This window comes from Protomyctophum parallelum, assembly GCF_964188405.1.
Source record: "Protomyctophum parallelum genome assembly, chromosome: 6".
Classification (NCBI taxonomy): Eukaryota; Metazoa; Chordata; class Actinopteri; order Myctophiformes; family Myctophidae; genus Protomyctophum; species Protomyctophum parallelum.
In genome coordinates, this window is record NC_139701.1 from 35,375,204 (window position 1) to 35,399,144 (window position 23,941).

Sequence of the window (23,941 nt, forward strand, 5' to 3'; positions counted from 1 at the left end):
ATGTGACTATGTATGTGACTACAGTATGTGACTTTAATGAGTACCAGTAGGGGCGCTGTTGTGCCAGAAACAGAGAGAGAGAGAGATAGTGCTGCACTGTTGCCTGCTAATGAGAGAGAGAGAGAGGAGGGGGGAGAGAGAGGGGGGAGTTGCACCACTCAGTTCACACCGGTGTGCTTTTTTCCATAGAAGTGTATATTTTTGTACTTTAAAGGTACTTTTATATTTGTACGTCTCTAAATGTTCTGATGAATAATTGAAAAGGGTGGACCATGTTGTAAACAAGTGTAATGCTTTATCAGTGTGGTCCACAGTTAACAGTTTTTGCATTGAGTTGTGCTTGAAATGTACTGTATGTGCATGTGCATGCACGCACACAATCCTTGTATAGTAAATGATTAAAACTAAAGTATTAGTACTACTTACCATATTTGGGTAGGGTTGTTTGTTGTCCATACGAAAAGATCTCCCAGAGGGGAACACCATAGCTCCAGACATCTGACCTTGTTGAGAACTTCTACATGACAATCACAAAAACAACAGTATTTAGATTCACACCCATGATTGTGTAAATAAATACATGTTTATTAGGGGCCATACATTTCAGTAAATCCACATGAATAGCATACAATATATACATTGTTAATTTGGTTTGATGAAATTTAAAAAAATCACTTTTACCAACAGTCCACTAACTATTTGCATTAATTAATCTTCATTCAACAACTTTGTACTACGTTATGTATCTACATACATTGTATCGTGTGGCCCTGGTTTTTCCCTAATGGGACTGATTGAGGGTAGCTACTGGGACGTAAGTCGGGACTTGATCACACCGGCTGGGTCGCCTGAGTGAGGGGTATGATGTTCGAGAGACCCGAAACCCTGATTAACTTGGGATACATCACTGAGGATACGTCCCAGCTGCATCCATGCAATGTTTTTTGTTATTTAAAGGAACAGCCATGTGTACAAAGTCAAATTATGAATGTTAATTTTACCCTGACAGTGTAAAAAATGTAAAAGTCACCTCTTTCTTTAGGGCCTCAGGGGCAGTCCATTTGACTGGTATAGCTTGGCATTATTCAGGGCCTTGCAGTCTGATTTTGTCAGGCCAAAGTCAGTGAAATTGGCCACAACCTAATCAGAGACCAAGATGTTACGAGCTATCAAGTCTCTGTGGACCAGTTTCTTAGACTCCAGGTAATACATTGCCTCACACACAAAGCACTGATGAAAGTCTGGTGTCTACTACACAACTGAACATCCGAGAGTGCTATGGACTTGAAGACGACTTGTTACTGAACAATTTAATAAACACTATATAGCAATGATTACTATATCAGCATAGTGATAGAACTATGCAACACTTATTTGAATAAATAACGCACAATCGGAGACAAATTATGCCGTTTAAAAGTATCCTATTTAATATTTCCCCTTAATTATAGGCAGCACTACAAAGACATTCAAATAACAGGACAGCAATGTTCACACTTGTTTAACAATACAAAACTGATTGCAACATCCTTTAAATAAAACAAAACGCCTATGTTCACAAAGGAAAACAAACTAAAATAGCACATTGTTTCTCTCATAAATCTTTGTCAAAGATTTGTCACCAACCAACAACTTTGTGAAGTAAGATCTTTAAAATATTGCATGACAGCATGAAAAGTGTTCCCCTTCCCACTACACCTTCAGTCTTCATAAGAAATCTCTACACATCACAATGCAAGACTAGTAACCTTCTTGACCATTTCAGTGGATCTTCAGTCTGACATTTCTTTCACCATGTCTCCTCTGCTAACCATACTCTTAAAAGAAAAGAAAAGAAAAGATTGCTAGGCATTATTCAAATGACAAATTATGGCAGCATAAACATTGTCATTTTTAAGTGCTTCATTCCCTCAGCATGCTCAACTGTGCAACATAGAACTCTTTCTTCAGACATAACATTATTACCCAATGTAAGCTTTTAATTTTTCTGTTGCAATCAAACCTTGCACCAGGCATTATATTTGCAGGTATCTGACAACCTTAATTGCTTTTTTCAAAAGCAACTATGGTTTGGTGTACATTAGGTCATTGGCTGGACCCCAAGTACTTTCTCTGGCTTCCCTGGGGTTTCCCCTTGTATGACATAAGAGTCAAAATGACCACCATGTAAATATGGTAAATGCAAAGTAGATTCAAGATGCTGCCCTTATTCTTTCATATTAATTTGCATCGCTTCATTCAAACCTGGACAATGTGAACTCTTGGAGGAAATCTGGGCAATGCAATATAAGTGGTGGCAAGAAAGTTCTACATAAACATATGGATTCAAAATAAATGCTTTTGAACGTAAATCAAATCCTTTTTAAATAGCCTATGCCTTTTTCCAGTTATACATAAACATGGAGATTCAAAATGCTTTTGAATGTAAATCAAATCCTTTGTAAATAGCCTATGCCTTTTTCCACAACTGAGGAAATTGATCACATTCAACATTTTGGCAACTCAGCTTTTTTCTCCAGCATCAAATGTTATTTTCAGATTTGCATTGCACATGCTAGAACATTGGCTCGTGGAGAATGTGCATGTTTGCACCTATTTTTGCAAGTTCCCAAAAAGAAAATCTAGTTGACAAATGTGGTTTTATTAAATAGTTTTGTTGCATGGTATGTTGTCCAGATTTTATTCTTTTTAACACAAAAGAATAAGCGTGATAATCTATATTGAGGCTGGGCATTGGAAGAAGAGGTCAGAGGGAAACCCCAAGAGGCGGCAGAGCTCAACACAGCTGAAATAAAGAGGGAAGAAAGGGGTCTAAAGAATGACTTTAGGTACACCAATTTCTTTCAGATTAACAGCATCACACCATTACTTTGATTATTAATGTCACTACTGCTTGTATTTTAGGCACAATTAACTGCATGGTGTGTAAATCATAATTTGCTCTTAAGTCTTCTGTATATAACATAACAAGTAAACCACCATCTCTTTCCAGCTTAGACATGGAAATAATATTTAAATGTACAATGTCATGCACTTAAGTTTGTATGGTAACTCCTACCATGTGTTAAAACAATAATATTGGACTGGCCTGTGCAGCAGTAGGGATTCAAACCTTTCTTCAATGAGAAAAGCTGAAAATAAAGCTAAAAGTGCCGATGATTAAATTATACTAGAGGCATCAACAGATTAATTTCAGTACATACAAAATAGACGTTAGGTTAACAGTGGCTGGTACACATATTGTTAATGAATGGAGGGGTAGTATGTTTCTAGTGTACACCTGTTCTAGAAATGGAATGACAATCATTATCTCCCTTAGAACCTCTGTGACATGATCTTATGGCCAATGTTTAACACACTTCTCTGTACAGTACATCTTTAACGTTTAGCACAGGAGAAATTGTTACGGTAAAATATTCAAGTTCCACTCGGCCCCTCCAACGTTATTTTGCTTGCCTGAAGGACAGACATGTATTCATATCTATATAGCTGTATGTGTAAGATTACTTTTAAGATAAGAAAAAGGTTAAAGTTGTGACACTGATCAATTTCACAAGGTGGCCATTTTGTATCTTAAATCATACTCATGAATCTCCACCCCAAAGCATCACATAAGAGCATAATGGCGGCCACGTGAAATGATCAATTATACCAGTCTCTATGCTAACAAACACACATCTCCATGTCAAGCCTCTGCTGCTTCCTCCTTCTTGTCCTTTTTCCCCTCGCCTTCCTCTTCGCAGTTGTCACTGCCATCCCGTCTCCGTTTACGGTTGCGTGCACTGGCCTTGGACGCCGGGAGAGACTCCATGCCCAGAACTTTGTGGATTTGACGGAACGCAAGCAGCCGCAAAGCATGCTGAAACCAGAATGAAAAAGAAAAGAAAAGAAAAAAAGAGGTGGTCAAGTTGAATTCCAACAACCTTCTATAAGCATAAACTCCTTATTTGGAAACAAGAGCGAAGTACCTGTGCACTAGCGGTAATGTCCTCTCTGGCTTGGCCAGTCATGCTCTCCAAGGCATCTGTTGAGTCTTTCTCACAGGGGTCCAGCAAACCTGGTCCATCTGATTAATGAGGGAAGAATAATGGGTTGACTATGACCAATGGAATTATGAAATTCAACAATTAGTTGAAATTCTTCAAAATTCCACTTAGAACGTGCATGTTTGACAAGCTGATTTTTACAGCTGAAAGAGAAGCGCTGCAGCTGAGACTGATTGAATGTGCTTATTGGATGCCTTGAGATAACCATACTGAAACACAATTATTCTTGGGAGAGAAAATAGATGTGTACATCATAATGATATACTGTATTTCTCCTGGTGAGGGGGGCATGATAAAAGACAACTCCAAGGGTTGTTAACCGCTAACCCCACTAGCCCATTATCTGACCTGGAAGTAGAATGCCTGTGGAGATGCACTCCAACACCCTGCGCATGGCCTCTCCAGGGCTGAGTGGACCTGTGGCACTGCTGATCACCTTCTCTACCAGCAGCTCCATTGCCTGAAGGGAAGGTAGAAACAAATGAAGATTTAAAACTGCACCCTGGATTCTTCTTCCCCGAATAGCACCTCGTCCCTTTCAGTATCTTGCCCTTAATTATCACATGCATTGCCTGAATTCTAAGTGTGCGTACATTACCTCTCCATTACATATATAGACACATCTGAGCGTACTGTAGATCATTTTAGGTGATATTTGTCAATTGGCCAGGATAAGGGACAAATAAACAGGCTAACCCACAAATGTTAAAAAAAAAATACAACACAAATAATAAATAAATAGGCTAAGCCTGACAATTGGTAATTACTAATTTAATTAAGCCTTACCCAGGCTGGCATCTTGCCCCAGGTTGGCACACGTTGGCATAAGTCTCTCAGTAGCCTAATGATGATCACACAGGACTGGAGACCATTGGCTCGAGCCTTAAGACATTCAAAACAGGTCACCATCATCAACACTGCATTGGACAAAGTAGACTTGAGACTCACTGAAAATGCTTGTGATAATATAAATCATGGACATAGTGCCTATTGCCTAAGCAAAAGTAGGCTGCATATTGTCTGTGGTAATGTCAAATGAAATTGTCCTGTACTGAAAAGAATTTAACTATCCTGGTTATATGACAACAAATAGAAATTGAAGTCAACAAATCCATGTGTTCCTTGACCTTAACACTTATGATGCTGCCAGAGTTCTTCAGAATATGGCATATCGGAATATCGCCAGAAGGCGCTAGGCCAGGGTGCCAAGCAGGTGGGCAGATTTTTTCCCGAAAAGCCCCGCCTTCCATTTCCCCCCCAAAACCTGGGAGGTATAATGTTCCATTACTACCTCGCGCTGTCAAGTCTGATCTCTCTCTAGAAGCGTTAATATTCCAAACAAGATGCTTGGTTCATTAGAACAGAACATCGGCGTTCTGATCAGAACCATGGAGAGGGCTCTAGATCTAGAGAGAATAGAAAGGTTTGTCAGCCCTTAAACAGGGAAGTGAACGGCTGTGCGCATGCAGCACAAAACATGTCCGGGAGCGCTGAACGAGTCGTTGCCTAGCAACGGGAGCTGTCAAAATTGATTTACAGTGTCCCCGTTTTATATCATTAACCCATTTAGGCCTGACCTCAAAATTAAAACAAATCTAAATCCTCCAGTTTTCTGAATAATAAATATTTTCACGATTTTTCAAAAATAGCAGATCTACAAGCTCATAGCGCGCCACTGAGTGGCGCGATATGAGCTTGTAGATCTGCTAAATTATAACATAATGTTTAAAACACCAAAAGGGGTTCCCGCTCCAAAATGGGTTAAAAAGACGTGTATACACGTCCAAGGCACATGGCGTTTTAACATCATAGGTGTTTTAATAGTCATTATTAATGCCATATAATGACTGGTCTACTGCATGATGTCCGGGTAACGCTCAGTATTAGTAATGTCTTTACCTGAAACCACTTGGCATGTCGCAGAGCAGCAAGATATTCTAGGCATTTCTTCTTGTTCAGGAGCACATCCGGAAGCTCCTTCTCAGCCACACCTGACAGAGACAACAGACTAGCTCATGGTTTACTGTTAGACATACAGTAGATGATAGCTAAACCGATCACTGACACAAGTCAATCTATGACGTGTTATTGGTGCGATCACTGACGACCAAAGGAGTGTGTGAGAAAATATTTCAAGCATATTGTTTACTTGAGTGATGTTTTTCTCCAACAAAAACAAAAACTTCCCATGGTTCCCTAAAATCTTTCCTTGATTCCTTTAATGTGGTTTTAAGATATAAGAAATCAAGGAAAGCATATGAGCACTGCTTTTCCAATAGGGCCCGACCAATCAGTCAAGCACTATTTTGGATGTACAGTAATGAAGTATCGGATTTGTAGGAAACACATCCCGAGCTGGTAAAGCACAAGAGCAAAAAGAAAATGCCATTGAACGTCTCACTATTTTAACAACTGACAAAGAGCATTTTCCGAGAGGTTAAGTCTGTTCACCAAAATGTCAAAGCAAGCCTTATCACTGAACACTGTATGTATCACTGTATGGATGATAGGAAAGCAAAGCTACATTGGATAAGGAAGCGATGGATTATTATTTTTAATGCCAGAAAATCTGTTTGATTATATGACCAATGAAAAATCCACATTCACTTCCCCAATCCATCCACCTCAGTTAGTGAAATTTTTCATCAAAATGGTATCCCTCCCAAATCCATCCACTTCAGTTAATGAGAATTGTCATGTGCTTCACAATCCTACCGGCTTTCCACACTTCCATGCTGACTAGCACTGTATCAAGAACAGAAAACATTCGATTTATTACAGGGGGAATACCGTACATTAAAGCATGCTACGGTGCAAAGTCTACTCTGCCATACCACTTAGAACCAATCTAGAGTAGTGAGAGTTGAACATATTCATACAGTGGCCATTTCGCCCATAGTGTCATACTGGGTGCAGGGGATTATTCTAGTATATCATTCTGCATGAGCAGAATATGGTCAATTGATGTGGGGACAGTCCTGACCCTCTGATGATCGCTGTGCAATAGAAGATCATAGTCATACCTACTCTGAAGAGCTTAAACAAATAGGTGGGTGTTTTCATTTTTATTTATTCATTTCACCATTCTTAGTGGTATGTATACGAGTGTGGACTTAGAATAGCCAATGGATTGCCTAGGTCTGTTGATACAGGAGTTGGGGGGTTACTCATCAACAAACCCAAACAAAAAACTAAAGGAGAAAGGCCACAGAAAACATTTATTTTATGTTTTCTTAATGGGGAAAAAAACAAAATGTACATGCTGAACGGCATCGTTATTGCAGTAGGTGAAGGAGTGTATATATCACAATGATCTGGCACTGCAATGCAGGGGGCGAGTAACAATAAAGGTGTTACCGATCTCATTATTTCAGTAGAGGCCATTGTGAGGAAATTAAATGACACTCCAACACCTTATCAATACTGATAATGCCATTTAACATTGCAGGGATGAGAGATAGATAAGGGAGTGGGAAGTCCTGGACCTCCAATGATCATTATCAACAAAACATCTCATGAAGAGTGCAATTGGACATCTTAAAAACTAGGATTTGTTTTTTCTACCAGTCGTATCAATGCTGTGATGCATTCTCATCCCTGGGCATTATCTGAACATCACTTCTTAAATCACTTTCATTAGAATTTCCAAAAGGTTTAACCAAGTGTGTATTCATAGACAAACACACACTGTTACAGGCACAGAAAGGTCGGAGAGCCCGGCTTTAGATTCCCATGTTGGAGGAAAAACTAAGAATTTGTTTGGCACTAGTATAACTGCAAACAATGTGGGGGGGGGAAAGCAATGGGACAAATGAATGGGTGAGTCAAATCTTTGTTTGTGGGAAGGGGATAAAGAAAAATATCTATGAACACCGTTTTTGTTGTTTTAGTTGGAAAGATGATACTTTATATGGGCTTGGTTAAAAGTCCCATTTCTAATTTGGCCTCATTTAGGGTCTTCTCAGCCTAAAATATAGGCTAGTAGTGGGAGGGATTTATAGTGTAATACACACAATGCTAATGCCAAATTTATTCTCTGTTGTACAACGGTGTCGCACGCCAACAACAGCAGATCTACAAGCTCACAGCGCACTTCGATGTGTCGCGAGAGCTTGTAGATCGGCCATTTTCGGCACAGGACACCCTCATACGACGAAGCATAAATCAGGCTTAACATTAAAGTCACCTTGGTACCAAAAGCTTTGGCTTCTCTAACCTTTCTCAGCCGCTTTTCCTCCTGCCTGCTTGTCCTTCTCAGTGGCAGGGTCCTCCCTCATCAGCGGCGAGGTGAGAGAAATCGTCACCTGCATTTTGGGCTCCTTGCTTGAACATATCACGATGTTGGCCTCCTCTGGGTGAGCCTGCACCTCATACTGATCTTCAGAAAACGTCTGCCGGTTAAAAGGACACTGGGGATTACTCTCTACAGAGGAGTTAGGGGATTGCAGGGGACAGTGTGCCTTTTTGAGAATAAACAGGCAAAAGGGCCAGCTTTTTTTTTTTGGGGGGGGGGGGGGGGGGGGTAACCCTTGGCAAATATAGGTTTTCAAATAACTACTGGGATTTTAGACCCTGTTATTTAAAAATGGTGAGTTATGTTGTTGATTATATTTCTCAGGTTTGGGCACTAATAATGTTTTCTATGAGATATGCTAAACATGGGAAACATGTTTTCTTTCTGGAAAAATAAATTCCCCAGTCTCACTCTGTAGGATTTGGGTGTCATAACCAGGCAGTGGATCTAAAGATCAGTCAAAAGCACTTGTGATAAAACACTCATACAACTACAGCAAGAGGGAGGAAGAGATTCATTATAAAACACATATTCATAAAGGCTTCATTATACATCCCCTATAGGTCCTCTCTCTTCTTTACACGTCTCCTGAACAGCCTTAAAAAGGGAAATTCCAGTCAATACAAAACTCCACACATCATTCTTGTGGCCTAAGACAGTTCATCTGCTTGAACCGTGAAATCTAAGATTCCTATTATGCCATTTAAGACAAAGCAGTTTGGAAATTGAGTAAATGGGAATGTGTCTTTGAGGATATACAGAACATCGGTTTGCACTTTTACAATCAAGAAAATGTTAAGATATCTCTGGGTTACTTTAGTAACCTCAGTTTATCAAGCGAATCGAGCGAGAGAATCGCCTAAGGGTGGCGCCATTTCCATGGTGCCAACACAGAATAAATCCATATACTCACGAAACAATACTGATTGGGTCGTGCAGCTGTCTGTCACGACTGTGGCTGCAAGCTCCGCCCAGAGTCTATAAAGCAGCACACAGCCGGAAAAGACGTCATTCCTATCAACCAGTCCTTTTTCTGTGCTCTTTCTAAGCAAGAAGGGTAGTAAGGGCGATTCTCTCGCTCGATTCGCTTGATAAACTGAGGTTACTAAAGTAACCCAGAGTTTATCTAAGCTCATCTCGCTCAAGAATCGCCTAAGGGTGTACATAAACCCCCCGTATCACTACCACCAGTTGAAAAGGAGGCCCGACCCGGGACCCCTCCCCCAGCAGTCCCCTGCCCGTGGGGAGAAGGAAAGGCAAGGAGGCTATCTGGACCACAGGCCCAGTAGACAAGAACCTACCTAAGGAGCTAGCCAGTGAAAACTGTCTAAGCACTCAGACGCGGGCTGATGGTTCCCCATCTCATATGCCCTAGGCTCTATCTCCTGAAGTGCGCGTGTGTGACCGTTGTTCCCAACTGTCCCATCACCTAGCGGCAGCTCCCAGAACGGCGTGAGCAATTCCAAGAGATGCCACGTCCAAGTTATAGTACGTGGCGAAAGTCGAAGGGGACGACCAACTCGCCGCCGTACACACATCCTGAAGTGATGCTCCCTTCGCAAGAGCCCAGGATGCAGACATGCCTCTCGTAGAGTGAGCCCGCAAACCCTCCGGGGGTTGTGTACCACTCTCGGCATAGGTCAACTGTATGGCTTCCACAACCCATTGTGAAAGTCTCACCTTGGTTATGGGATTCCCCCTTCTCTGAGGGTCCCATGCGACAAACAACTGATTGCCCTTCCTAAAGGCAGCAGTCCTGTCTACATACAGTTTCAGCGCCCTGACCGGACAGAGACTGTTCAGCCTCTCGTCTTCCGCCGATGCGAAAGGGGGCGGGTGGAAAGCTGCCAAGTCTACCGGAGTACATCCGGAAGGAAAGTTCTTGGGCAGGAACGACAGGTTCGGCCTGAGCGAAACCCTGGTACCGTTCCCACTAAATCTCATGCAGCTTGGACTCACCGAGAGCGCGTGCATGTCACTAGATCGCTTCGCTGTAGTCAAGGCGACCAGCAGGGCAGTCTTAAGTGAGAGAAACTTCAAACCCACCGTGTCCAGCGGTTCGAAGGGGGCTCTCGACAGAGCGTGCAGTACCAAGGTCAGATCCCAGGAGGGAACTAAGGATCTAGATACCGGCCGAGCACGCTTGACACCCCTCATGAACTGTCGAATCAATAAGTTCTCACTTATTGGTCTGTTGTCCATACCCACATGGTAGGCCGATATGGCCGCCAGATTGAGTTTCACTGAGGAGTTCCCCAAGTGTCTATCCAACAATTCTTGCAAGAAGGTTAGGATAAGAACCACCGAGGCCTGAAAAGGCACGGCCCGTTCCGGCCTCGCCGCACACCAGCGCATAAACACGTTCCAAGCCGTGTTGTACCGCTGTCTAGTCGAAGGGGCCCTGGCCCCCAAGATCGTCTCAATGACTCTAGGGGGCAAGCCTGTGGCTATTAGAGTCGACCCCTCACCGGCCACACCCAGAGGTCTAAGTCCTGTGGGCGCGGATGGAATATCTCGCGACCCGCCTGGGTAAGCAGATCCCTCCACAGAGGGAGCTGCCAAGGCTGGTCGTAGAGGAGGGGAAAAATGTCCTGTCTCCAGGACCCTCGGGCTGGAGCCACTAGTAGCACGTTCGAGCCCTGAACCCTCACCCTGGCTAAGGTGAAGGGAATCAGCTCTAGTGAAGGGAAGGCATAGAGTAGGCCCCGAGGCCACCGATGTGCCATCGCGTCCAGTCCCAAAGTTGGCGAGCCTGTCAGGGAGAAAAAGAGTGGACACTTCTTGTTCTCGTCTGTAGCGAACAGGTCTGCCACCGGAGTCCCGAACCTGTCCCAGATCTGTTCCACTACACCCGGGTGTAGGGACCAGTTGCCGTAACGGAGGGGACCTCTGGACAGCAGGTCTGCACCCGCGTTCAGTAGTCCCGGGACGTGGCAGGCTGTCAGTGACAGAAGACGCCCGTCGCACCAAGTCAAAAGCCTGTATGCCAACGTGTGCAGGCGTAAGGACCTCAGTCCACCCTGCCTGTTGATGTAGCACATCGTTGTCGTGTTGTCGGTACGGACGAGGACATGACAACCCCGTATGAGCGGCTCGAACGCTTGCAGCGCGAGGAAGACCGCTAGGAGTTCCAGATAATTGATGTGGGCGGACCTCAAGGTTCCATCCCATATCCCTCTGGCCGACCTGCCTTCGTGGGTGGCCCCCCACCCACTCAGGCTCGCGTCCGTAGTGACGACCTTCCTGGTCAACGGTAAACCAAGGGGGATTCCCTCCGTCAGGATCCGTCTGTCCGACCACCATCTCAGGGCAAGCGTGCATTCCCCGGAGATTGTCACTCGCCGCGAGAGGAATCTGGTGGGCACCCGTAGAGACCTCAACCAGCGCTGAAAGGGTCTCATGTGGAGTCTGCCCAACCGCACCAGGGAGATGGCCGACGCCATCAGTCCCGCCATACGTAGGCAGATTCTGAGTGGCAGTCTGTGTCCTCTCTGGAACAGGGCCACGCACTTCAGGAAGGCGTCGATCCTCTCCGGGCTCAACCGAGCCGTGAAGGAGACTGAATCCAGTGCTATGCCTATGAAGTTGATCGACTGGGCGGGCACCATAACACTCTTCTCGTGATTTATGGTGAACCCTAGGGAGGACATATGGGACACCACCCGAGTGGTGTTCCATAGTGCCTCCTGTGGCGAGCCTGCGCTCAGAAGCCAGTCGTCGATGTAGCTCGCTACACGTAGACCTCGTCGCCGCAGAGGGGCCAGAGCCGTCTCGGTGCATTTGACGAACACCCTGGGGCTCAGGGACATCCCGAAGGGGAGAACCGTGTATTCGTACACCTTCCCCTTGAAACCAAACCTCAGGAACTTCCTGTGAGGTGGGTAGATAGGGATGTGAAAGTAGGCGTCTTTCAGGTCTATAGATGTGAACCAGTCGTTCATGCGTATAGAGCGCACAAGAGACTTGGCTGTCAGCATCTTGAAGCGGAAGGACTTGAGGTACCGATTGAGAGCTCGTAGGTCCATGATTGGACGCAGCCCCCCCCCCTTCTTCTTGACCAGGAAGTAGCGTGAGTAAAACCCGCTGCGACTCTGGCTCAGGGGTACCTCTCTGACAGCCTTCTTCTCCAGCAGAGAGTTGATCTCCTGCTGGAGAACCTGACCCGCTTCGCCGCGTGCATCGGAGTAGAGGATTTCTCCGAATGCAGGGGGTCTCATAGCGAACTGGAGCCTGTAACCTCTCGCTATGGTGCGGAGAACCCAAGGAGACGCTCCGCACAGTTCCCACTGTGTCAGGCGACGCGCAAGGGGGTTCTCCATCGCCAGGGGAGCGCGTCGTCGCGCAGGGCTGGCGCCCCCTGGTGGACCAGAGAAAATTTCGGCATGACCCGTCCTGCCAGTGGCGTTTAGGCCCGCCACAAGGCCAAGGTCCCGCCCCACTGTGTCGGAGAGCCCGGGGGCTACTCCTGGCAGTGGGTTCATGTCCCCCCGATGTTGTTGTTGTTGTTTTGTTTTTAATGGCATCAAGGCCTTATTACAGGAAAATAAACATTTACAACATTTGGAACAACAACATTCTGATGAACGGCCGCACCCGTGGTGACGCTCCGCATCATGAGCCGCCGCCTCTTCCTGGGCGGTCTGAGTGTGGGAAGGACACTCGAATCCAGGCTCGGGGGGGGAGGGGAGACGTCTGGTCTCGTCTCCCCTGGGACGGGGACGGTGTCACTTGTTCTGCGGCTCCCGACGGCCTCTGCCCTGGCCTCGTCTGGGGCCATGGGTTGGTTGGCCGCGGCCACGCCCAGCCGGGCGTCTGTCACGGCTGGGGGCGTTGGCCGAGGTACCGGACGGTGCCTGCTGGTCTCCTGTCCTCTCCCGGCGGGGCTTGGAGCTAGAGCGACCACCCCTACCACCGCTGGTGCGTTGGGGTTGGCGCGTAGGTGGGCGGGAAGACTGGCGCGAAGGCTGGCGTGTACGCTGAGCCGGAGCGGCGTAGGCAGCAAGGGTCTCACGACCCTTCTTCTGGCCTTCCCAGGTCAGAGCCAGCTCCTCCAGTGTCCCCTCGAAGAGGCCACCAGGCTTGATGGGCGCCTTCCGGAGCTTCGCCTTGGTCTCTGCAGGCAGGTCTGGAGAGACGTCGAGCCATCTGTCCCTCTCCGCCATGATGGAGAGAGTCATAGCTCTCCCCACCTGCTCTGTGACGGTGTGGACGAAGTCTACAGACTCGTCATGGAGACGACGAACCTCTGCCATCTGCTCTGGAGATGGGGAGTCCCCCATTTCCAGCAGCAGGCTCGTGAGAGACCCCTGCAGCAGGAGGGCGGCATTGAGGTGCCTGCCAGCCGATGCCAAATGTGTGTAGAGCCTCCCATTGGCTGCGGAAGCCTCCCTGTCCTTCCTATCTGTCAGGACTGGGTCCTTGGACAGTGGGGTGACATGGGAGGAGGAGGGGTCTAGGAGGAAAGCCGCCATGATCCTGTCGATGGCCGGCATCTTGTCGAGGCCCACCGTGGGCATGTCCTCAGTGTCCAGGGAGAGGCCCACGCGGCGCGGCATGGGGAGCGGTGTCAGCGGCTCCTTCCACATGGCTGTCAGGTGGGCTTTGAAACCTTGGGCCAAGGGAAGTTTGACTCGAGGGACCGGTTTGGCGGTCTGTCTGAGGCGTGATCCCCATTCCTCTTCCTCTGGTGGAGGGGGCGCCGCTGTTGGCCATGCACGGCCACACCTGATGGCCGCCACCATGAACACCTCCACAATGTCTGCCTTGTCCAGAGGGAGGAGATCCAGTGGAGGGAGGTTGTCCGGGTCCGCTTGGTCGGTGTCCGGTAGGTCACCGAAGCGTACGTCACGGTCCAGGATGACGTCGGGGTCAGAGGACCTGTCGTCCTCGTCGTCGGAGTACACCTCGTCGAGGACCGTGAAATCCTCCGTATGGGGATCCTGGTATGAGGGCAGGTCGTCTCGAGGATCCACCTCTTCCATCTCCTCGCCCCAGTTGTCGTTAATACGCTGTGGGGGATAGACATCACCGGCGGAGCTGCCGGCCATTCCGGCTCTAGCAGCACCGGCGGAGCTGTAGTAAGTGTCAGGACTGCGGGCCCTTCCGGCTCTGTCAGTCCAGGCGTTGGTGAAGGACGCGGCCGGCTGGCGACGTCTAGGCGCCGGTTGTGGTCTGGCCCGTGCGTCCTCGCAGGGCTCCTCCTCGTAACGGAGGGATGGGGCCCTCTTCGTCGCTATCCTGGGCGCCTTCCTGGTCGGTGATTTAGACCCAATGGTCAAATCCCGTCCCGTGACCGTTGCCGTAGGGCGGGCCTTAGGCCTGGTCACAGTGGAGCCGGACTTGGCAGGGATCCTACCACTGGGAGTAGGAAGGGAGGGCCAAGGATCAACGGCAGGGCGGGACAGGGTAGCTCTGAGGTCAGGACCTCCATCGCTGTTAGGGCCCCGGACGGGGTTGTCAGCGATCCTTCTGAAGTGTGCGCCGACCCGTGAGAGGCGGCGGCCCTTGTCCTTAGTAGTGAGGACAAGGCAGCATGGACAGAAACCATGTGTCTCGAAGGCCTGACGAGCGTGCTCAAGGCCTAAACAGAACATGCACGAGGTGTGCGGGTCGTCTGACGCCAGGGTTCTGTTACAGGTACGACTGAAACAGATCCGCTCACGGTCCTCCTGGGTCTGGTCGTGCCGCGTAGTGTCACTGCCAGTAGCCATGTTGACTAGTGTCGTTTTTCAACTATCCACTGAGGTGTAAAGAGGCTAGAAAAAACCAACCAGGGTCTTCCGACACGAGGAGAGAGTTTCGTAGGCCAAGCGCAGTGTTCTCCAGAGGTCTGGAGAAAAAGTAGCTAGAATCCGCTAGATTCCGCTAGAAGTAGCTAGAAGTCGCTAGCATATAGCCACAAAGTCGCTAGGTGTAGCCAGATGACGTTAGAAGTCACTATAAACAGCTACAGAAACACACACCAAGAGCCAGGGGCAGTCAACAGTAGCTAGAAGCAACAGGAGTAGCTGATAGCAGCTAGAGGAGGCTAGAAGTAGCCAGAAGGCAGCTAGATAGTAGCTAGCTAGTAGCTAGGGCCTTTCGGCACGGAGCAACGTGCGTCGCCAATCTAGCGCTAGGCCTTGCGGCCGTGTGGGAGCCTGTGATAGCCGTGGAACGGGCTTCCGAGCCGACGGGGTCTTACGACACAACGTGGCGGGAAAGAACGTGGGTCAGCGCGGGCCGAGGGAGTCTGTGAAAACTGCGTTTTAGCTAGTAGGGTCCCTCAAGGTTTCCGACGATAGTGTAGAGAAAACAGGGGAGAAAACAGAGCTAACTGGGGTTGCAAAGCGGAGGTTTATCAACTCACCGTTAGCAGAGCAGTGCAGGTCGACTTCCGCGGGTCGCCGGGCTGAACTTCTTTCCGACGAGCGGCTGTGTCTTGTCTATCGTCGGCTGGCTCTTGTTCCACGGTCCAGGCAGGGCTTCGCGGCTAACGCGAGGTCTCCCGACACTGGTTAGGCTGAGCCACAGCTAAGCTAGCGTTTGTCAACAGCTAGGCTAAAGCTAAGCTAGTGTTAGCCAAGGCTAACGGGGCTATGTCCGAGAGGCTTCACAGCACTGACAGGAAAAAAGCCCCTTTTTTATTGTTTCTGAAACTTACTGCGTTTCGTTCTCGTGAGTGTAAGACCACCGGGTTTCCACCGCGAATTCCAGGGTACAAGTGAAGCACTCGTCCAGGGGGAATAAGTGTCTCAACGGAGTTATGGAAGTGGTAGTCTTAGAAAATCTGTGTTAGCGCAGAAAAAGGCAGGAATGACGTCTTTTCCGGCTGTGTGCTGCTTTATAGACTCTGGGCGGAGCTTGCAGCCACAGTCGTGACAGACAGCTGCACGACCCAATCAGTATTGTTTCGTGAGTATATGGATTTATTCTGTGTTGGCACCATGGAAATGGCGCCACCCTTAGGCGATTCTTGAGCGAGATGAGCTCAGATAAACCTAAGATGATGCTCAGACACTTTGAAGTTGCAGGAGCAAGGAGCAGGATAATTGTACACTGTAATGAGTTAACTGATGCAAACATGAACTGTTGTAGGGCACAGAAGAAAACACATTTGCATTTCAAAAGCTAGGGATATTAAGCATGAAGTGATATTTCGTGAGAGTGATTTATTGTCTGGGCTGCTAATAGTCTTTTAGAAGCAAAGACAATAAAGTTGAAAGTTGCTTGAAAGTTTGTGAATCCTTTGAGAATCTTCTACATTTCTTCAGCTAAATCATCAGTTTTGTCCTAAAGGCAGATAAAGAGAACTCAATTAAATAAATCACTGCTATACACATAACTATAGCACTGCTAAATCATGACGTTCAATTAATAAAGCAGTTTTTTTTCTTTATTCTAGCACAATTATGCACCAAAGTTGACCAAACCCACCACACACGCGCTTGATTGTCTCGCCAAACTGGCACGTCTAGTCATCCAAAATATACAAAGTATTTGTATGATAATACGGACAGACAATATTTTTTTCCTCTCCCAGAGCAGAAAAAAATCTTTGCGTGTGTGAGCGGAGCACCTGTGCTTATGCTTACGTGTCCTGTGGGTCTCATGTGTTACAATGGAATACAGTGATTTATTTCTGCACTAATTTCTGCACTCATAACGTGTCTCAATGTGACACATTGCAAGTTGAAATCTGTATTTTCGGTTTAGCGAAAAAAGCAGGGGGCCAAGTACACGACCCAGGGAGACCCCCGTCAACAAAGCTCACAGGATTTAAGTACCGGTAGATGTAATGCATCTCATACGCACCCCCATGGAAGGCAATGGCTTATGAGTGGCTCTCATGAAAACATGACTTAAGTTTTGTTTAAGCACAATCAGTAAATTACTTCCAAATTGAATAACAAAAGCCCTCTCATAATCTCATGTAGATCATAGGAAGGGGATCCAACCATTTCCTACGTCAATGAATGACCTCTACATCTCTGCAAGCCTGAGACAAGACAAGTGACGTTACTTACAGCCAGTTCCTTGGGTAGCTGCATGGATATGGTCCTCAGCAAGGTAACAGTGGGTTTCTTAGCGGTCAGCAGGATAAGCTCAACATTCCTGTCTCCATGGAGAAGCAGGCCTTTGGCCAAGATGCCCACCCTCATCACTCCTTTCAGCAGCCGTCCAGGAATCTCAACACTGTCACAGAGGAAGAGTCAGAATTTCACTGGCTACGTTTACATGAGCAGTTAAATCCCCTTTTCATTCCGAATAGAAGTTCAATCCTATTAAACGTTGTTATGTAAACACCTACAAAAACTTACATCCGAATGAAAACGCTCGATGCGATCTAAAAACCATTCCGATGTCACTGGCCGGATTACTCCGATGTTCAATGTGATTGAAAGAGAATTGTACTCATGTATACACTGCTTCGGATGTAAATTAATTCTGGTCTTTCTGAGCATGCTCATTTCCATTGCGCTCCAACTCCAAGGCGCTCATAAGCCTCATATCCAAGGCGCGCCGAGGAGTTTGCACATAGAGCGCGTTATTTCGTGCATTTTGTGTGTGTGTGTGTGTGTGTGTGTTCTCTCTCTCACACTCTCTCTCTCTCTCAAAAATAACGAGCGACCCGATACAATAATAATCAGTGTGTTGCGTGCCCTGGCCGTGCTGTAGATAATAAAGTAGGCTACACATAAAAACGAGATGATCACCTTCCCAGCGGAGGGGAAAAAAAGACGGTAAACATAATATGTCCGTCCCTATCCAAGCAGCAGCCTCAAAACTACTGCGGAATGAAATGATGGGATTTCAAAGTGTCGTCTTTCGTCTGAAAGTCACAATGAATGAACTGCCTATATTTTATGTGTCCAACAGATGGCGTAGTTTCACGTGAATTAACATGTATCATGTCTTCTATCACTTCTCCATATAAACACTCATTCGGAATGTCCATTTCCCATGTAAACTCGCTGCAAAAAACATTACATCGGATGTATTTTATTCTGAAGTATTTATTCGGAATGATCACCCTTCATGTAAACGTAGCCACTGAGAAAACTTTTACCTTAACAACAGACAGATCAATTGGTTCACGAATCGACGATCTTGACCATACAATTTCAATCAGATAGTCTCCTCTCCTGCTATGATTTAACGATGCCATGTATTAACTATTAAGTGATGATACCATGTATTAACCCATTCTGGGCGGGAACCCCTTTTGGTGTTCGCATTATGTTATGTTTTAGCTATTGAAAAATAGCAGATCTACAAGCTTAGGTCTGCTATTTCTTTTAAACGACTGACATAGAAAAATAGCTTTTTCAGAAAACTGTCAGGATGTAGAAGACATTTTTAGAATCTGATCTCAGGTCTAAATGGGTTAAGTGCCATACATACAACGTCCTTTTTGTAAATACTTGGGAACCCTCCTCTTACTCTTTTTCATCTCCATCCTCAGTAGTAGTGGTGGGTGTGGTGGTGGTGGGTGTAGCAGCAGCAGCAGCAGCAACAGTAGCAGCAGCAGCAGCAGGTGGTGTCTCTTTCTCCAACAAGGAGTCAGACACCAGTTTGAGGGCTCTCTCAGAGTGAGAGACGATCCTCTGGACAGCCTGCAGCTCCTCCTCCACAGGGTAGATGGTGGAGTGCTTGGCCATGATGTGGCGGTCATCAGGGGAATCTGGCCGCCGGACACATGTCTGCTGAGTGTAGATGAAAATGTTAAATACGCTACAAAAAAAGAATCACACCCGTGTGAAATGAGGGGCGCTCTTATCATCATACATCATCTAAAAAATGATAAAAAATATATGAAAAGTAATGTCATGAAACCTTTAAATCCATCCTGCTAAAACTAATTTAACACAACCGCAAAACGGCGTTGCAGTTAGCGCTCACCAGCAGAGGAGGTACTGGCATCCCTGGGCGGCTCATCAGGGGAGGTGGAGCCATCCTACGTCTCTGCTCCCCCCAGTACATCTGTTCCTCTTCCATCCTCCTCCAGTACAGCTCCTCCTCATAGCGTCTGGAGGAGAGGGAGGAAAGGGAGGTGGCAGTACTGTAGAACAAGACATTTAGGAATCCGTCTGTTAATTCAATTCCATTGACCGTTAATTAAATTCCATTGACAGTATCCTTGACAGTTAGTATCAGTTAAGTATCCTAAGTCAGATATAAAACCGCAGATTAAAGGGTACACATTTGGGGGTTATGTATGTTATTCTACACATACAGTACAGATGAAGAGATAATCATGAAATGTCGGGATCCACGTGGGAACGGTGTGGCTCTAATGTGTTCATGTGGCCAGCCTGTGAAATCAGTCGTCTATTACGCATTATTATGTATGACAGACGATTTACTCAAACTGTGTTTCAGCCCGATCACTTCCATTATATAGACATTTAATTGGCTGCATGCTTGCCTCTCTGCAGTAACTGCAGAATGCTCTGTCTGAACTCGATCAGACAGACAGACAAGACAAGCTAATACACACACAATAAATCACATTCTTTGTATGCTGGCTGTAGGTGTGAGCTGAGGCAAAGGGCAGGGCTTGTAAAGACAGAAAGCGCCCCCTATTCCATCAGCACAGCTGATCACCCTCGCCATGTCTATGCTAGCGTTTTTCACGTGATGTTCACAGACACAGAATCTAAATTTGGCTTAAAACAAATTATGAATTTCTTTTGAATGTTACAATGAGATTGACCTAAGTTAACAGTTCCGTTTTGTTTCTCAAATTTGATGTCTTAACGCACAGACTGGCTAATATGTAAACATGAGGAAGTGGCTCTTCCTGGTGGCCGAGAAGTGGAACTAATTTCTTGCAGGAATAGTTTTTTTCCTCTAAATATTTTATCCCACGATTTTTGTAACCAATTTATTTCACCCGGTGCCAATGGCCTAAACCCTAAGCTGCAATCCTGGGTGCCTCCCTCTGCCAACCTGAGGAGAGCCACAAACTGAGCTCATGCTTCCTTCAATGCATGAGTGAGCAGGCCGCTTCTTATCACCCGATATCACCCTGGTAGGACGTAGCACACAGAGAGAACATGCAAACTCCACAAAGAAAGGCCCTTTCGCCAAACACACCTAGGATATGGGTGCTGAGACACTTGGCTTATTGCTTTAGTAACAGAGAAAAAGTAGAAAACATATGAAAAACAATTTGAGGCGATGAGACTGACAATCTTAGATGGCTGGACTACTGCAGTCACACTGTAAAAGAAAAAAAGTAATAGGGAAATCTCTAATACCATAAATACTAACAGCCATATACAGTCAACTGACCACCTGTTCCTGATACCGATATCAACTTCATTACATCTACTTTGATGACATGTTGGTACTGGTTGGCTTGTTACTTCTGTGGAGTTATCTTCCATATATTTTCCATTTCTCTTTGTTCCGTACAAACCAAATACAAGATCAGACCTTATTTCACAAATAAGAAGGCACACTGCAGCCGGACTACAGCACTGATGATCATCCTTACTTTGGCCATGAGTCTGACCTCATCTCCATGTGCCAGCGCTGCTCGTCATCTCTCTGTCTCTTCAGCACTGCCTTCTGCTTCTGTTTTCTCAGCTTGCCCTCCTGCAGCTTCCTGGCACGGTTACTGGGCTTGATTTCCACAGGAAGCTCCGGGTTCACTTTCTTCTGCACGGGGACCAAGAACCAGGAAGAACTAGAGACTTAATGCATGCACCTTTTCCTGCAATCTCTCAGACACAATATTTCAGACACCAAGCTTGTGGTACAGTGTTCCAGATAGTAGATAGGGCTTGGAATATCACTTTCAGAACTCAAATACTTCATCCAAGTATATCTTAACCTGCAATTCAAGTTGCATAAAATTACCTTCTACTTCTACCTTCTTCTAATTTCCATCTCAGAAGATGTCTTAACAAGAGAAACATTTTGATCATCATTTCCTTAATGTCTTTTTATTTTACCTTGTATTGCAGTCGGTGTCTCCTTCCCTTCAGGTGCATGTCTTTAGCATTAGGGTCATTGAAGCTGCATTCACAGAGTTTACAGTGGAAGCGAATGACCTTGCCATCATCATTACGAACCTGGAGATAATTCAGGACAATGGAAATACACACAGGTGAAAGGCTGACAATCATTAGGAGGCATACAAGAAAAAAACAACAAATACAATTACAGTGTAGAAGAGAAAGAAAACTTATTCATAATGAGTAAAGAGGTCAAATATCTTTATTCTTTTAAGCTTTAACTGAAGTAAATAGTATTCAGTATTACCTGTACAAACTGTGTATATTAGTACTACATAGGTAAGATAGAGGCAATGCTGGAATGTTTTGTACAGAAAATACAGATATTTAAATTAACCTAACAACACAACTGTCCCTCGTCTAAACTAATGTCACATTCCCAATAGAGTGTATGCGCGTGACATCATCGTACCTGGAAGTTATGTGGGAACGCCCACTGAGTGGCAAAAAACTACTTTCTCGCCTTGACAGCCCATTCATCCAAACATAAAAGTCCTGTCTGATTGCATTAAACAATGTTAAACTCACCAACATTGCAGCTATTCGAAAAGCTTGAATTATCCTCTATCTGCAAAGTTTTTGTTTCATAAAAATCCACCATAGAAACGTTATGAGCTACTTTCTGTCAAGAAATGCCCTGCATTTGATTAAAGTGTCAAAGTTTGGAAGTGCTGGTTTTCAATAACACAACATTTTGCTGCCTCCTGCATTATGTGACATTTAGAAACAGGTTGAGTCTTACTATGTTCATTAGTACTTTCAAAACTAGTTTACTAATTACTTTTACCGTCTTGTACTGTCTGTCTTTGTTTTATTTGTCTTGTTCTGACCTTGATTGGGGGGGGGGGGGATATTTACAGGTCGGATACAACAAAATGTACACATGTTTATTCATTGCTGCATCAATAAAAATAAAAATAAAGTGTTTAAAAAAAAAAGAAACGGGTTGAGTGATTTCCAACAAGCACTTCCAAACTCCAACACTCCATGCTGCTCAATATTTTGCCACTCAGTCTAGATGAGGGGGGCGTGTCCTGATGGAAAAATCATACTCTATTCTATGACATGAAAGCAGCAGTTGTTGAACCATTTGTTGTATTTATAGGAAACCCTTCAATACTTCATCTATCATCTATGTGCAAGTATATGCGCCTAGTAGACTGCACCATGGATGATTGTTAGCATCAATCTGAAAGAGTGTAGAGTTTAATGACCTGCGGTGTCCGAGAGAGCCAGACATCACTCAGCCAGACAGCACCTCCAGTACAGCCAGCGACATGTAGTCGCAACAACCCAGTTCTCGTTGCCAATAAAAAGGAAAACTAATGAATGACGGACGTTTATTAGTGCCGTTTATAACCACAAGGCCAGTCAGTGGCCTTGTGGTTAGTGTCCGCCCTGAAACTGAGAGGTCGGGGTTCGAGAGATGGGTCAAATGCGGAGAACAAGTTTCACTGCGGTATCGTGTGTGACAAATCATAAGACTTTGACTTTGTTTAGGAACTGAAATTTAATTATTTTTTATGAATACTATATCACACACACACACACACACAATAAGATTGTCGTTTGCCTACCTCCTCAACATAGTCATGTCCCACAGGTTGGACGTGAGCCCCTGCTCTGTCACTGTCCTCATCATCACTCAGTTCTTCCATCTTCGTCTGCTTAGGCTCATCTGCTTTCACTGGCGCTGCTACTGGAGCGCTGGCCGGCTTGGCTGTGACACGAGCAACATGTCAGTATCCTGATGTTCACTACCCAAACTGTCAATATGATCTATAAAACCTAGAATTAATTAATGCAAAGATTTCTTTACAACCACTGTAACTGTGTATTCAGGCAATAATGTAACATATTACGTTTTAACGTGGTCCTCCAACCACTCCTTTAAGTGTATTAGGAGCAGTGGTCAACTGACATCAATACAGTGCGTATATCTATTCTACATCCGAGCATAGACATGGCAACGCCCCGCCTGCCTCTGATTGGCCTACCGACACTGCCCGTCTTGCCTGTCCTCCGAGATGCAAGGGCACTCTGTGGTGGGAAATAATACAAGTACAAGACTCAAGATAGGCAAAAGGCGACAGTAACTTGTAACTAAATTTATAAGGGAAAAGAGACCTTTTTACAGTAAAATAATGTTTCAAGTTTACACATAAACAGGCCAACGGCATAAACAATATTAGTTTGCCTCTTCTACAAAAATAAAAGTTACTGTCGCACGTGTCAAGCTGTTATTCTCTTGTATTATATATCGTACTTGTATTATTTATTTATTTCCCACCACGGAGTAACCTCGCGGCAGACTATCCAGCATGCATCTTCCACCTCAAAGGAAACTCTGGTAAGGCCGGCAGTGTCGGTAGGCCAATCAGAGGCAGACGGGGCGTTACCATGTCTATGCTCGGACGTAGAAAAGATATATGCCAATACAGTGACCAGGGAGCAGTTAGGGTTAAGTTGGGGGTGGGGGGGGACTTTCTGTTTCCCATGCGGCCTGAATAGACCCATTCAACTAACCAAACATATCTCTGCTGTCGGGAAGAAACTACTTAACTACAAAATAAATAAAAAATATACATTATTCAGGA

General features: G+C 45.8%; 1 protein-coding gene across 11 annotated transcripts in view; it reads right to left on the reverse strand.

Moving 5' to 3' along the window:
* Positions 1-817: 817 nt before the first annotated feature.
* Positions 818-23,941, reverse strand: part of zfr2 (zinc finger RNA binding protein 2) — a 34,767-nt gene continuing 11,643 nt past the window's right edge. For 3 of the 11 annotated variants that reach the window (XM_083767114.1, XM_083767113.1, XM_083767115.1), the window contains exons 8-19: positions 22,922-23,064; positions 21,282-21,401; positions 20,822-20,985; positions 19,222-19,381; positions 18,763-19,022; positions 17,346-17,514; positions 8,263-8,437; positions 5,946-6,037; positions 4,833-4,928; positions 4,395-4,506; positions 3,969-4,066; positions 818-3,859 (exon numbers count right to left, since the gene is read on the reverse strand). In XM_083767114.1, the coding sequence (XP_083623240.1) occupies positions 3,686-3,859; positions 3,969-4,066; positions 4,395-4,506; positions 4,833-4,928; positions 5,946-6,037; positions 8,263-8,437; positions 17,346-17,514; positions 18,763-19,022; positions 19,222-19,381; positions 20,822-20,985; positions 21,282-21,401; positions 22,922-23,064 (1,763 nt within the window). In that variant the 3' untranslated portion in view covers positions 818-3,685. Of the gene's footprint in view, positions 3,860-3,968; positions 4,067-4,394; positions 4,507-4,832; positions 4,929-5,945; positions 6,038-8,262; positions 8,438-17,345; positions 17,515-18,762; positions 19,026-19,221; positions 19,382-20,821; positions 20,986-21,281; positions 21,402-22,921; positions 23,065-23,941 lie in introns of all 11 variants that reach the window. The other 8 variants (XM_083767117.1, XM_083767116.1, XM_083767112.1 and 5 more) reach the window with 5 other exon arrangements.